The 16,174-nt window shown below is 38.4% G+C and overlaps 1 protein-coding gene across 1 annotated transcript; it reads left to right on the top strand.

The window, feature by feature from the left end:
• The first annotated feature begins 732 nt into the window (after positions 1 to 732).
• Positions 733 to 16,088, top strand: LOC137396666 (protein hunchback-like). Its single transcript, XM_068083011.1, has 12 exons — positions 733 to 833; positions 11,355 to 11,563; positions 11,684 to 11,891; positions 12,046 to 12,071; positions 12,479 to 12,619; positions 12,753 to 12,901; positions 12,985 to 13,155; positions 13,513 to 13,793; positions 14,285 to 14,558; positions 14,686 to 14,857; positions 15,000 to 15,468; positions 15,571 to 16,088. Exons 1-12 carry the CDS (start codon positions 733 to 735, stop codon positions 15,851 to 15,853), a joined length of 2,484 nt encoding a protein of 827 aa, XP_067939112.1. The 3' UTR covers positions 15,854 to 16,088.
• Positions 16,089 to 16,174: the final 86 nt, after the last annotated feature.

Below are 16,174 nucleotides of genomic sequence, written 5' to 3'. Positions count from 1 at the left end.
TGGGTTATCAACAATTTTAGCAATACATTTTTACTCAAAATAAGAGATGCTAATGTTAATGATAAAGTTGCTTTCTTTAAGTCCAAAAAGAATCCTCAATTGTATGCGACTTTTTATATTCGATCTCATATAATTCCTGAAAGCTGCCGACAAATGGACTAAAATACATCATGAACTTAATTGTTAGGCGAAAAGTTTACATTTGATAGCTGCAGCCCTGTTGAGGTAAAATGCCTTGAACAAAACTGCTGCCATGTACTAGCAAATTATTCAGTAAAGATGGTTGAAACAATAAAGGCTCACTAAAAACTGAACTTCTCTGCTGAGATCAAACTTGTGAGTTCTATAGCGTCAGGTCCAAAATTTTTTTAGTCAAATGATATTCAAAAGATTCAATGGCTCATCTTCCTACATGTATATCTAACTGAAGTTGTGTGCCCACATCCATCAATGGTGATTGGAATATTCACGTACCCTTCTAGTTAACCCGAAGAGGCTCAACAAACTTTGTTACAGTTTGCAAGAACATAGTAAAAATAAATAAGTGCACTAAGATAGCAAGTATTTTGTTTTGTTACAAAAACTGGCAGAGCTAACAAAAAATTTTTTAAAAAAGCCAATGATTTTAATGTGGCTTGTGACTACCGGAGTTGCGATATCTCTGCAGGTCATGCTTGTTTATCATATGCTTGAAAAGAACAAGAAAGTTTAAAGAATAAAGTTGTATAGGTCATGGAGGTCATGGAGGTCATGGAGGTCATGGAGGTCATGGAGGTCATGGAGGCCATGGAGGCCATGGAGGCCATGGAGGCCACGGACTCCGTGGCACGGAGGTGTAGACATGATACAGGTTTAAACTAAGCAACACTAAAATGTGGGTAGTCAGCAATCATACAATTTGTAGAGTTAACAGTGTTGAAATATCTAAAGCTGACAGAGTTGAAAAGCTACAGAAATAAAGTTACAAATCACACTACTTCGAGCTTATAAGCGCTATTTATAGCGGTGTGATATTCTTTTATTATTCGATTAACACTGTTATTGCTCTTGCCTGAAATTGGGAACTACCTCAGTATTTTACGCACAAGTGTAATATTGTCTTTTTTCAATGACTGCAATTAAGTTTTTGAGCTGGAGCATGATTATGGTATAACCAATCTATCAGTAACATGTAATCATCGAAAAATACTCAAAAATGATGCTAATCGACTTTAATCCTCCAATTATTGATATCACTTGTCTAAACTATTTATAAAAATTTTCTTTAATAATGTTTTTTTAGTTAAAACCGCATTTTTATCAGGAATAGCTTAATATTGTATCACAACAGCCTCAGAGTATCTTCTCTGTAGTGATTTCAATAAACCAAACATAAGTTTACCCAAAACTTTCTTTATTCCTCTATTCCTAGCTCCTGCTTAATTTATTTCATCTTATTTATTTATTTTCTTTCAATCTCAATAATTGAGTCCTAAAACATAAATCCTAAAGCTAACGAACAAGTTTCAAAAGATTGAAAATTAAATTTTCAGAGTATCGGCTCTGATCTTTGTTTTATACAAAATAATTTTTACGAGAGCGTTTCATATGGGAATAACATAGAATTTTTATATCACATCTACATACTACTAACAACTATTTGAGAATCTTACATGAAATTATGTCATACAGGCACATTACTGACACTTGGTGAAGTTTTTATTTAGAAATATCATTGATAAGTAATTTTATGGTATAACTCAAGAGAAGGTAAATATAATATCAACAAAAAACTTGTGAAAAATAATTCGCTTTGCTGCAAGAAAAAGATTACTGGTGCGCCAAAGCATTTACCTCGCTGTACTTACTATGCCTACTCATTCTACTTACTTACCGATGGTGGGTATGAGCCAACTGTCCCTATTTACCAATGGTGACTCTAAGCCAACCAGACCTACTTACCAACGATGGCTCTAAGCCAAGATAAATTTCTTATCGCACCGCTTGTTTTTATGTCATTTTATAACCTGATAAGAATGTATTGAAAAAAACATGCGGGGCTGGTGATAGCGTGTGAGCTGAATGACTATTAGTACTAGAGTGTGTAGAAGAAGCAGAAAGTTAAAGCCAGGGGAATGAGTAACAATATACGCCTAACTATTGAATAAAATGGGGCATAGGATATGATCAGCTGACACACTACAACTTGACAGAACACAACATCCAAAGGTCAGTAGCACCCTGAACTCCTTTGTATTCAACTTCTGCTGAAATTCAGCAGCATGATGAACTTTTTATTTAAAGATTTGATGAAGCTCATTGATGAAGCTTTTCCAATCAAACTGAGAACCTTGTATTAGTTTATATTATTTAATACCCAATCAGAGACGATGTTTGTTAAGTTACAGGACTTTGCAGCAGATATAAGCTTATTACGCATTTTTTTGGCCAAACAAAAGCCAGAATAGCCATGATGTTAGAAGCCAGGAATTGCCAGTACACAGTGAGTACTAGTAACTCACTAAGTTTTAGTGTTAGTGTTTAGTATCATGGTCACTGGAAAAAGCGATCCAGTCGAAATGTACCATTTACTAGCGGCACAGGATTTTTAATTAGCTTTTACTTGTACATCGGCATGTCATAGCAGAGCATATTCTAGTGTTACTTTTCCTGCCGTGCCCAGAGGGAGTTTTAAGTAGAACCGGGGAAGGAAGAGGGCTCAGTAGGTATAGAGTTGAGTTGATCACTGATGTGTGATTATTAGTCACCAGTGTGGTGTTGTTAGTCACTAAATGTAGTGCTGTTAGTCACCAGTGTAGGGGTGCTAGTCACCAGTGTACGACTGTTAGTCACTAGTGTAGGACTGTTAGTCACCAGTGCAGTGCTGTTAGTCACTAGTGTAGGGGTGTTAGTCACCAGTGTAGGGGTGTTAGTCACTATTGTACGACTGTTAGTCACTAGTTTAGGAATGTTAGTCACCAGTGTAGGGGTGTTAGTCACTATTGTACAACTGTTAGCAAACCTAGTATGAGGACAGCACTGAGTTGGAGGTCAAAAACTAGGTTAAAAGTAAGCATTGTCCGGCAGCAGTTAGTGCTGACAAGCAAAGTTTCAGCCACATAATCAATAGTCCAGAAGTCTTAGGCAGAAGTGAGGTTATTGAAATACATAGGGTATCTGTCTAGAGATGGTGCTTGCGAGGACAAATCCATATGGTGATATATATATACATATAGGGTAGATAGTTTAAATAGGCACGTTTCTACTCTGGCTGATTGCTTCAGCGGAGTTTTGTTGAAGAGCTGAGCTCCAATCTCGAGTGGCAGGTTTGACAGCCTTATTAAATCTTAGCAATCAATAGAAAAATATTACATAGTTGAAATGTGTCGCACATTTCACACCCAACCTTTCATACCACGGACAGGCTAAAGTTTAACATTTTAATAGTAGTTGGCCATAGACTTATGGATAACATTACTTTTTAATAACAACAAAGTTTAGCATTTTAATAGTAGTTGGCCATTGACTTATGGATAACATTACCTTTTAATAACAACAAAGTTTTGTGAATAATTTGGTCTATGAACGATAGAATAACAAATAATAAGCTAAACGGAATGCTTTATTTAATATTGAAATGTAACTAAAAATTTGTAAATGGTAAAAATTTGACAAATCTGATTAAATCATCTTAGAATTTAGGATAATCCACGGTGATTTTGACATGACAGGGTAATGCATATGGAAAATTTTGGTTTACTCTGATTAGACTCTGATCCTTATCAACACGGAGTGACTATATGCGACGAAGGTGAAGGTCTTAAGCTACATTATGAGAAGGTCTGACGAGTAGTTAATTATGACCGACAGCACCTCAACCTCAATAGTAGTCCTTTGTAGTTACTACTTTAAACAATGATGACCTGATAAAGAGGGCAGCAGCTGCAGTCGTCACAAATCCTCAGTTTTAGCCTGGTTTATTTTTACGAACTTTATTTCATTATTTAAAACAAAACTACACTATTTATTGAGTAGTCTCCCTGTCACCACATAATAATTTAACTACCAAGTATCAGAACGGATGGAAAAGCTCACGCCCACACCTGCTGGTAATACAATGGAAAAATTAATGAAGGAGTATAGAGAGAATACTGAATGTATAAAATAAATTCTGAGACTTATCAGCCCAGCAGTAGATAGTGAGCAAACATTACACGGAGGTGCACAGCTCCCTGTGGAGATAAGAAGAGAAAAAATAGTTTGTGCGACATGAACGACCTTAGCTGCCCGCTGGTCAGCCAAGAGGAGATTACGCAGTAGCTCATTAGCTGTATGAATTCCCTTATTAAAGTGCTTCATAAAACATCAATAGTAAAATATAAATAATAATAAGTATATGAAATACTTGTAGCATTGGTAATCTTCATCTATCTTGAGTTGCTAGATAATCGCTTAAACCGTAATCGGTAAACAACTCTTTCTGCCAATTCGTAGGTTCGCTGCCAATTTGTAGGCTGGTCACCCGTATGTTTTTATTCAAAGTTTTTGTTCTACTTCAGTTGCACTGTAGGCCACCACTTGTTCTTACACTTTTTCCTAAATGCGTGTATTATTTTTAGCCATTTCTTCAAAATATTTTTAGCAAACATCAGCCATAGACATCTTTGTCCTAAAGGTGTAATAGATAAATGGTTGAATAGAAGTGTCATGACTATAAAACCAGTACATTTTTAATAAATACTAATGCTTTTTCCAGTCTTTGGTTGCTGGGATAAATAAGCTTGAGAGCTGCTGCGGCGTTGGAGCCGTTAGAGCGTGTTTCATTGGCGATTGGCGTGGCTGGGACTACGACTATTTTAGGCTCCGAATGTGCACTAATTTTGTTTAGTTTTTACATTCTCGGGTCATTTTGGTGAGCTGTCTTCTCTAGACCTGGTCAGTAGAGCAGCAGTCTGTGTCCTGAACAGTATGGCTCAATAAGCTCACCATTATCGGTGATAAAGTTTCTAAGCTTACAAAATTGTTCTTTTAAAAGTTCCAAAGTCTACAATATTTTCAAGTTTATTCTTCCGAGACAAGCTTCGGAAGGCAACAAGACTTCACAGTGAGCCATTTGGGTTAAATAAAGTCGCATGAACCACATTTTCTCATCAGTAAAGCTTGCTCTCCATTAAGGCTTGTCACCCTAGATAGCGCCTGTCGCTACAACCGGCAACAATTGTCATTTTTAAGCAGAGTGTAGTTACCAACCTACAGTGTGAGCAATCCATCACAGATCAAGTATGATGGCTGCCTTGCTTACAGCAAGCAGAGGCTGAGCATTTCTTCTAAGAGCTGCGGGATGCGCAAATAACGCATCCATGAACATCATCCAATAACGCTGGACATGCCTGAGTCCAGTGGTATATCGAGAACTAAAGACATGCCCAGTTGCAGAGAGCAATTTAAGGTTGGATGTTATTCTTGTCACGACCGGTGGCCTTATTGGGAATTGAACCCCCCACCAGGTGTGTGCGGATCAGACGCTCTAGCCCACTAGTCCATGGCTGCTCTCAACCTTTAGGAGGGTTTACTTGAAGGTAGCTGAGCACTACAACACCTTCTTTATATTTTAATGCTTTAGAATGATGAATGGGAAAACAGTTGTCATCAGATGGAACTAAAGACTGCAACACTTGGATACCTCCCAAAATCTATTTTTGTGACTTTTTGCAACCATCCTAATCCAGGCATAAGCCATCGGCCATCCCTTCCAGCTATCGCTTTCCATCATTGCTTTCAGGCACTAGCAAAGTACACATTTGGTAAGCAGATAATGAAACTCATGCCTACAAAATATCATGTTAATATATTTTACATTATATGTATATGTTACTTGATATACATATACCGGTATATAGGCTAATGTTAGTATTAATTCAAATCATCCAATATGTCAAAATTATTTTGGTAGTTAAAAGTAGTATTAAACTCTCAGGCTGAGAGAACCTGTCAAAGAAAAATATCTACTAGCTAGACGTGTCTCTGATGCACACCTTAGGAAACTATTCCTTTAACCAGTCATCTTAATACCTCTTCAGTACTTCCCAACTGATATTTTATTCGCACCAAGGTACTAAATTCTCATCCAGATATTGTTCATCAAGCTTGTGAATCATTACTTGGCTACGGTTGATTAGCAACTAATAAATACTTGAAAATCCTTTTTGACCTTGAACTCTATCAACAGTAGTTAACAAAAAAATTAAGAAAAAAAAGTTCAACGGTTTTTTCACATTTTGCCTAAAAATTACACCGAGTTTACTTTCCCAAAAAACTTGTTAATCTATTAAATTTTGGTTTGAATGCGGGAAAAGTTGAGATACTGCAACTTTTGGCATCTACTTCATGAATAAAAACTTGTAGCCAAAACTGGAGATGAAAAATTAAAAAAGTATTTTCTAGAGGCTTCTGCTGTATTGACAAGTGCGCTATCAAAAAGGCTTTTTTCATAGAGCCCAAATTCTAATGACCCTTGCTGACAGATTGAAGAGAATCACTGCTGTTAACTAGCACTCGGCAGTCAACTGTTCTCGTCGCAAAAGGATGGATGCAATACCAGCGGTAATATACTTGCATTGACTGGCGCCAGCTCACAAAAGCTCATTTCAGTTGCTTGGTGTCAGAAAATAATAGTAATAATGCACTGGCAAACAGATGGCAATAATCCCTCGTATACACAAGCCAGCGTTGAAATACTGGCAAACAATGTTACATAACAAGCTGAAGGTGTTATTTTTTCCTTATGGCAACTTGAATAGAGCCTCTGAAAAGGTTTCAAACACACCGAGTAAAATAATCACGGCAGGAATTGATTAATCTTTTCCAAAGGCTTATGTTGTCAATATTGGCTCTTACTAAAACCACTCTTTGAATACAAACTTCAGCTAATGTTAGTCTCACGCAATGGCCAGCTAAAGTAATTTCGATAGAAAGTGTGAGAAAAAGAGTCTATATAGACGAGCTCTCACAAGGCTAGTTTATGAATCAGGATGCCACAGGAGGCTGTCGAGGGTTTCATAATGACTACATCTATACCATGCACTCGAATCAGCCGAATGCCTGGCGCTTTCACGAGTGTCATTACGCAAGTCCTTAATGGAATGGTACTCAAAAAACCATTTTCTGTCGCTACTCAGTCGACGAGCTCCATCGTTAAACGGCGCTTCTGCACCGAGAGAGAAAAAGTGTCAAAGCACTATTCAGAGAGAATTAGGTTCGTTTCGTCTCCATAAAGATTAGTTGTCTAATTACTGTTGCTTAGAAATCTCCTTTGTTCTTTGTCTCAAGTACCCAACAACACAACTTTCAGACTATCACTCATTGGAACAATACACATTTCTAATATTGACATTTAGGTAATGGCCAGCGACTTTCTACATAAAGGAGTTATTTAAAAGCTGAGAAACAGAAAGGATCAGTTTTACTGTTTGTTCATAAAGGCATTGGACGGGGAGATAGCTTCTTGTAACTTCTGCCTTCGCGGTGCAATGAGCATGAGTAACACGAAATCTAATATACACTTGTCAGGTCCCTTCTGCCACTGCCATACCGCCCTACTTTGATTTCCACAAAGGATGATTCGAAACCATCTTTTTATATAATAATAATGGCAACTTTACATATTGCGAATGTAAGAATTAAGAATATAAAATAGTCATGCTGATAACACATCATATGCTGAGACTCTCATCTGAAACTCTCAGCATGCCTGCACACGTCTACCACTAACTTGTCTGCGCCGTCTCTTCATAGTTCTATATAATAAGGAGTGTAAATATTTTTGCGATCAGCGCTGACCAGCTTTTACGGATCTGATTTGATTTAAAAGTGGCTCACCGCATTCAGTGTACAATGTGACTTCTCTCGCCACTATCACAATGGCGACATGTAAATAATAGCTTATATAATTCAAATATCAGCCTAGTGTAATTACGCATTGTAGTCCCTCCCACTTAAAATACGAAAATTTGAAAATTGATTTTCTTCTCATCTCAACTCTAATTATATTTACCAGAAGGCATTTTGACATTTGCATCAATTTTGCAAACAAAGCTTGAAGAATTTTGGTGCGGGTTCAACTCGATGGTATAGGGACATGCAGACGGCTTGAAGCCATTGTTTTTAGAGCTCCAAGCAAAGGCAAACAGTTTCACCATTTTCTGGATGCAATAGTGGTCTTTCCTAGCTTTCTGTTTCAACACTTGCACGTTTATTGATTTTTTCAAGAAAACTCTGTGTGGGTGCACTGCTGCCGTGGCAGCGTGGCAAGTCAATTGAAGCAGATGGTGACATTTAATCATTACCTTATAAAAGAGCTTATTTCTCTGAGGAAAAACTCTATGTAATCACATTATTATCGTCTGCATATTAGTGAGCGTTCAACAGCACTGCTTTCTCGATTTAATAAGGTAATTTTTGTTCAAGCCTAAAGAACTAGAATAAAAGCGAGGTCTTACTGCCGTTACGTAATAATTATATAACCAACTGCCACCAGCTAATGTATTTTCTATAATTTTTAAGTAAGTACAATTCTCAACGGATTGCTTAGTAAATCCTATGCCAATACTGGTCAAATCAACTGCTCGTGAGTGGTCAGTTTTTTGTCTACTGGCCAATACGAAGCGAGCACTAGTGGCTATTGGAATTGTGTTTACTAGAGATGTTATGTAATCCAGTCTATCATACATGGCAGATGCTAGTTTTTGTACTAAATAAAGCTTCGTATGCCTGAGTGACCAGTCATCTAAAAACTGCTTAGCTGTGAAGACGTGAGGGAGCTCTCTTCTCCGGGGCCAGAGTGATGGACAAGGATGATGATCCAAGCGAGACACGCGAGGACAACATCGGGTAATAAATAGTTTTTTCAATATTGTTACACCTTGTATTGCATCTAATTTTTAGTGCTATACATTTTGTTTGAAACAATATCTAAAAACTTTATATAATTTGGTTATGTCTGGGGCAGCCTGCACTGCTACTGGGTATGACTATGGCGAAGGTGTGTGACATTGAATAGTAGATAAGCTAAAAGATTTTTGTTTTTTGAATAATGCAATTTGGTTTGAGACTGAGCTCAAGAAGGGTCAAGTTAAGTGCAAAAACAAACTTATTGTGTTATTTTGAATGACACAATGACACACTCGTAATGTGTCGAGCGTTCCAGCAATCATTGCTCACGCGTAGATGAATAATGAAGCAATCCAAATCTGTCATCCTCTGTGCCCATTTGAGAAGTTAGACTGAACTTTAAAAAATTTGTTTCAAAAGAGGCATTCCAAGATTGCGTTTTCAAATTATGAATTACAATAAGGTCTTTAACCTAGTGATGAAATTTGAACTATGGAATGAAAATTTGTTTATGTGCCTTGTTTTCACTGCTGCAACTCGCTCAACATTTAAATAAAATAACAATTACTGAAAAGAGATATCAGAAAGCATGTTGTTTTCAATATAAATATTTTTTCTGATGTTAAGATTAAAAAAATGATTTTGTTTTTGTATATTTGATTGTGTATCTGTATGCTATAATAGCAAACCGGTATGCTAACTTTATTGCAATGTTGATTGGTTAGCAAATGGGTACATTTCTGGTTTGTTTCCAAGTAATGTGTTGTAACAACAGAAACTCTTTTCGGTGTATCCTTAGCATAACTCAAACTAATAAAGGACAGCATGTATCTTATTACTACTTTAAACTTTTTCACATATTTTGTGGTTTTATGGCACCTTCCACCCACAGTCAGGTTTTTTGGCAGACATCCTCACCCCATTGCTGGACAGTCTTGCCTTTAAGTTTTATTTTATTATTTTCTGCCGCCCGCTCTTTTGCCGGAATGATGACCTATATATTTTGCTACAAGAGTGGTCTCTGTGAGAGAGTCCTTTGAGAGAGAATTGAATGAAGATAAAGGAGTGGTTAGAAACAACGCTGCTCGTTAACATTTTGGCTAGGCTTTTCGAGATAAAAGAGAATCTGTGGCCATTGGTTACTGTTGATTATGTAATAGTTATAGATTTCTCAACGTTTGCTGAGCTATATCCCTATGCATGCAATATCTATTGTGGCAATTAGGTGCCAATTGCTCTTCTTTGCCTTTGTGCGTCTAGCATTTTTGCCTGCCATCGTTTGTCAAATACACGAAGGTAGCGTAGAGATGCTGCAATTAGATGCGCTCTTGACTATTTTCAAAAGGTGGCCATGATTACACGCGTAACCTATAAACTATTTCACACACGATGTTATTACGGCTTGGCGTTGATATAATCAGCCGAGTTGGAAAAAGAAGCAATTAGTTTTTGCTGAGAGCATACCCTTTATTGAAAGACCGCGGCACTATTACATAACAAGGCTCTTAGCTCTGCATTCATACGACTGATTGCTTGCATGCCATCCTCGAAAGCACTATAAACAAGCTTTGGAAAAACACCATTGAAACTGTAGCTTTGTAGAAAGTTTTTGTTTGGCTTCACAAAATGCTTAAAGAGGCACTTGTTAGATCTCAGGGATTAGTCTCTAACAACCAATATAATTTTCTTTGAAACTTGCATTAACTAGAAAAATAATAATGCTATGCTGATAGATTTGTGCTCGAACTTACGAGAAGAAGCAATATGAGAGATGGGAGCCTTATGTACTTAGAACTCCACATCAATCTTTACATTCTGGTTGCTCCGTTTTTGGTTGAGCTCTTCTGTTTGTAGACAATCAGTAAATCAGGATTGGTTTTTATCTGACCACTTGGGCACCATTTAGCAAGCAGTATTACGTAAGACAGCTATTCAAACTAACCAGTCTTTGCCTCACATCTTCACATCATCTTTTTTGTCTCATGGCATTTGTCTAATGTTAGTCTGTAAGGATATTATGTAATTGTGGCCAGCATGCTATCCCCACCGTAAGTGAATTATGAAGCCAAATAAGGCACCAGAGGAGTATGTTATCTCTAAAATGCCAATTAAGCTTGTTTTGCAGCTGACCCTTCTCCTTTCCAGCCGTCTACTCACTGGCAAGGTGATTATTTTGGCATAACTAATGAATGGTATTACATAACGACAAATTTTTCCCTCATAAGTGGGAGCTCTGTAAATAGCAGATGTGGCTAATGTGGGTAATTACAGGGTCTCGCTAAAACCTCTATAGCATCAGTGATTTACACAGCTTTCAGTGTTCCGCAGGACTTTTCCTCCACTGTATCTATTTTTACAGAGCAAACTTTGGCCTCAGGCTTCTCCTACGATGTTGGTGAGAATACGGAGCGCTGAAACCAACAGCGCTCCGTAAATGCATAGCAAACTGAATTAGATAGTCTCATTTAGTTTAATCTATGATGTAGGGGGCAGAACCCTTTCATCCTTGCTACCTCATTTGAACCTCAGACGGTCCATTCAACAACGCAGCTACAGAGCCTCAACTCTATGAGATATCTTGGCAACCATCCTAACCACGCTTCTGATCGCTACCATATGGAGATGCAGAGACCTAGGCTTGAACCGATACCCACCCTGAACACTGCTTCTACTTCCTATAACGGACTTCACATAGGTAAAAAAATATTTCAAGTTCTTTCATTGTCAGTTGGAGTCTGAAGATCAAGCACAATAGTCTAAAACGGATTATTCTGTTTTGTCTGCTGGTACAATTCAAGACCTCTTGTAATTTCAGAGAGCCCTCAAGAGACCCCCAATGAAACGGAAGGCTCGTCTGGTGACGCATTTAATTACCAAGGAGATGCTTTGTCACCCGAGCATCCCCGTAACTTCCGGATAACTCCAGTGATAGAGGATGGGAAGGCTTTTTACTACTGCCACTTGTGCAGCTTCTGTGGTGAGTCAACAGCTGCCATTTTAAATACGGGGACAAAAAATGCTTGGTAAAATTGTTAATTGTCTGAAGATGCCTTGCTACTCTTCCAGGCTACAATAGCACTTTACCTCTTAGTGAGTAAAACTTTGCTGTACTACATTGTTTAATAATGCAATGAATATAATCAGAAATATGCTGACATGTCCTTATTTTATATTAAGGGAAAGGCTATCGGCGACCTCTACTGGTGAGATCCTTGCAGCGTCATTTCTAGCCTTATTCTGTTTATACCCGCTTTGTCAGCTTCTTTCACTTCTGTTGTTGTTATCAACTGGGAGGAAGCAACTGCTTTAGCCTGCTTTTTGCATTTGGTTTCAGCTTGACAGCAATGGGCACCTTACGCTTAACGCGACTAGAGCTTTTCGCTTTGCCTAACTGTGCATGAATCGCTATGCTTGGCAGAATCTAAGGTTGATGTTTGACAATTTACGAGCTAATATGTATGGACACGCTGAACACCGATGTAAAGCGTTTTCTCGATTTTTATGTCTAGCAACTATTGTAAGCCAATTTAGCTATGCACCATTAGAAATGTGATTAGTGGACTCGTAAAAGGTTTAGACATCTAATCTCAAAACTACCTGTTATGACTAGGCGGAGAAAAAGAGTCACTTAAGCAACATTTAGAGAAGCACTTTCACCATCGGTGTGTCAAGTGTGATTACACGTCCCGTACGGAGGGGCGTCTCAAGCAGCACCTGCAGAGATTTCATCTTGGACAAAGCGCAGCGACCGGTAAGCTATTTCTATAAGAAACTGTGGTAACAATAAACCTTTTAGTCGCAAAAAACATTAAAAAAGAGCACTGCAACACTGATAATTGCAAAGTTTAATGAAATGTGTAGTAGAAAGCGCTTCTTTCTGTTAGAAGGCAGCCCAAGTGATAAACCGGTACAGCAAACCTTGGGAGATGCTGATAAGCAAATCGAAGCTGCAGTCCCAGCACGCCCAACACGAACTCCTGTACGACGCAAGGTTCACCGCTGCAAACAGTGTGAATTTACATGTGTCAACAAGGTAAAATTACATTATTTTATGATACAATCGGTTTCACATTGCACTTTTGTTGAAAAAACCTTTTAATGTGAAACTGGTTGCAGAACGACTTCTGGGCTCATGCTAGAACTCATATAAAAGAAGACAAGATCTTGCAGTGTCCAAAGTGTAACTTTGTTACCGAGTACAAGCATCACCTTGAATATCACTTGAGAAATCATTTTGGTTCAAAACCTTACAAGTGTCAGAAATGCAACTACACATGCGTGAACAAGGTAGGCACACAATCTATACATCGTAAGTGTAAACATTACATTGTTAAAGGTGGGCCATCAAATTCTTACGCAAAGGTAAAGTTTAATGTCATCCTCAAATTATATTAAACGCGCTCTATGAAGTTGTTGACGACCATTTCCTCTGGTAAGATATATATGAGCTATCGCAACCCATACAAGGGTTTCAATTGTCAAATTACTGTTTTGAATTCTGATAGCTCAAAGATTAACTGTGTATAGTAAGTTCTAAATATGAAGCGCTGATTATTTTACCACCCTGTTGTAGGTTCTACTTTTAGTGACACAGTTGCCGTATAGTACTCCTAGTTATGTCATAGTTTTATATTTGTGTTACAGTCAATGTTGAACAGTCACATGAAGTCACACACAAGCATCTACCAGTATCGCTGCGCATCCTGTACCTACGCTACTAAGTACTGCCACAGTCTCAAGCTTCACCTAAAAAAGTACGATCACACTCCGGCCTCTATTCTCAATCTGGATGGTACCGTAGAGCACGACACATCTTCATTACTTACCATGAAGCGAAGTGGGCCAAGAAGCGCAAAAGTAAAGGTTGAAAAGAAATCGAAGAATGATAGAACATCAGCTCACACTCCTTTGGTGCAACAACCTTCGTAAGTCTAACATATGTAGCGAGTTGGACAGGTTTGACAGGCTGTTCGTTATTCCTGCTGCAGTAATGAAAAAAGACATGGCGGTTTTTCTTTAAGTAATGCTGTTTCTTTAAGAATCAATGCTGTTGAAGACGTTGACCAGCTAATAAGCATATGTTTTATTCTATGTCAGATACGCTTGGTTTCCAGTTCTTCGCAAGTCTAATGCGTTATATGAGTATAATCAAGTCTGGGTAGTCGTATGTTGTACGATTTTTCAGTAATGCCCATCGTGATCTCTGAAGATGTAGTCTTAAATTTTATAAATACGCTAAAGGACTAGGCTCAGCTGAGTGATCTTAGGAAGCTACATTAATTAGCGCATAGAGCACAGGCTACAATCAATATGGATCTAATCAGGTTGACAACCTTCTTCAGCTCATATTTTATATAGTCTAAGAATAAAGACAAACCAAACCTTTTAATCAGACTAAGATTTTGTGTACTTGTAGTAGTTCACATAACTTTCCTCCGCCACCACCACCTTCTGGAGTGATGCCATTCTGGCCACCAGCACCATTTGGAGGAGATATGGCAGGTTCCCAGTCACCTCTTGTCCCGATGGCTATGAATCAATTGTTCAGGGGGTTGATGCCTCCGGCCCTCAAACAAACTAAGACTGGCCATGACTCTGCAAGTGGCTCGATGTATCCCAACTCTCCCAAATGCGATGAGTGTGGCCTTGTCATGAACACACAAGAACAGCTTACACAACACAAGGCTGCAGTAAGTGGTCATTCTTGCATGATCTACAAGATTTAATAGCATCTTTTTAGTTTGTTAGGAATATTATCGTTCTAAATGATAATGAAGGTTAAAGGTAAAAAATGCTGCAAAATCTCACACATTGCAGCGCCATGGTAATCATCAGACATCAGGCATGCTGGGACTGTTTGGAAACATGCATGCTGACAGACTCCCAAATGGTATGATGTGGCCACGACCTGACATGCTTGGAATGTCTGCTGCCGTCAAAGCTGCCATGTCGTTTCCCCCATTTGGGCAGACAAATCCTATGCAACTTGGTAAGTATTAACCTTGATGCATCACTGGACGAAATTGTTGCACAAAATATTTATGCTAGCTTGGATGGTTACATCTCCAACACCTTACATGTCTTACTATAATAAAAATAAAAAACATAATTTTAGCTTCAATGCATTTTAGGATTTACTAGGCCTTCTGCTCATCCATTTCCATTCATGAAAGGGAGTCCACAGACATCATTCAACAGTGGCACACCTGTTCCCGTTACTCACGCAAGCTCTGCCAGTAACGAAAGCAGTGTTGACACTGCTGCGACTGTAGAAACCCCATTAGATCTCACAAAATCTGGTGAGGTAGAAGACCAGCAGAAGGGCAACCACGTGGCCAGCAGAGCCAGATCCAGAAAAGGCAAGGCCTTGAAATTAGATGCTCTGTGCCTTCGACTGCAGGAGAAGATGACTTCAGAAACTAAAGATAAGGCCGAACCTTCAACCGCAATTGCTAGTGATGGTTCCAGTCCTCAGCCGGTAGATGAAATGAGAAGAAACCAATACCCATTGCCTGCTGAGTCTGGAGAAGCTTTTTCTGACAATAACCATCTCAAGCTGAATGTGGAATCAGTTGATAACAATAATATGGAATGTGAAAGGTAAATGTTGATTTTTAAAAATATCATCAATTCCATGTGTGTGCAAGCTTTTTCGCTTGCATCCTTTAATGTTTCACTGATTCGAGCCAATATCTGTTACAGTCCCAGACAGTGCGAGGAAAGTTCAATGGAAGAGAAATCTCTTTCTCATGAGATTAACAACAACATGGAAGGTGCTGAACCAGTGGCAGCAGTAGAGAAGCACAATGGACCAGAGAAGTACACATGTTCACATTGTGATATCACATTTGGTAATTGTGCCATCTACGCAATGCACATGGGCTATCACGGCTACCGGAACCCGTTTGTGTGCAACATGTGTGGCGAGGAATGCGTAGACGAAGTGGCATTCTTTTGCCACATCGCTCGTGCCGTACACCCATGAACTGCTGTCGTAACTATTGATATACGGACACAGATATATACACCTTTTATGTATTTATGTTTATTTATCAAAAGCGCCAGTATGAACTACCTCACAATCATCCAAAACTTGAGGCAAACTCTTCAAGACTTTTACAATTGTTATGACAATCAATTTTCATTCAGCTAGTAACATCCAGTATTTTACTACCATATACATGTATATACACTTATTCCAATGCTTTTAAACTTTGCCAGTAGACCCTCTTGTAGACTAGTTTAGACATCCTCTATGCTATCATCTTGTTTTATATATTTAACCTCAAGCTTCTAACATTTCAGT

Source organism: Watersipora subatra, chromosome 1 (genome assembly GCF_963576615.1).
Source record: "Watersipora subatra chromosome 1, tzWatSuba1.1, whole genome shotgun sequence".
NCBI classification, from domain to species: Eukaryota; Metazoa; Bryozoa; class Gymnolaemata; order Cheilostomatida; family Watersiporidae; genus Watersipora; species Watersipora subatra.
The sequence above is the reverse complement of the archived record's forward strand: the minus strand, read 5'-3'. Positions and strand labels throughout refer to the sequence as shown.

Excerpts from the sequence above, each read along its gene's own strand:
- LOC137396666 (XM_068083011.1), top strand. The coding sequence starts at position 733 with ATGGAGGTCATGGAGGTCATGGAGGTCATGGAGGTCATGGAGGTCATG. Across the intron at positions 12,072-12,478 it reads GCTATCGGCGACCTCTACTG|GCGGAGAAAAAGAGTCACTT; the intron begins GTGAGATCCTTG and ends TGTTATGACTAG. Across the intron at positions 14,858-14,999 it reads GACAAATCCTATGCAACTTG|GATTTACTAGGCCTTCTGCT; the intron begins GTAAGTATTAAC and ends AATGCATTTTAG.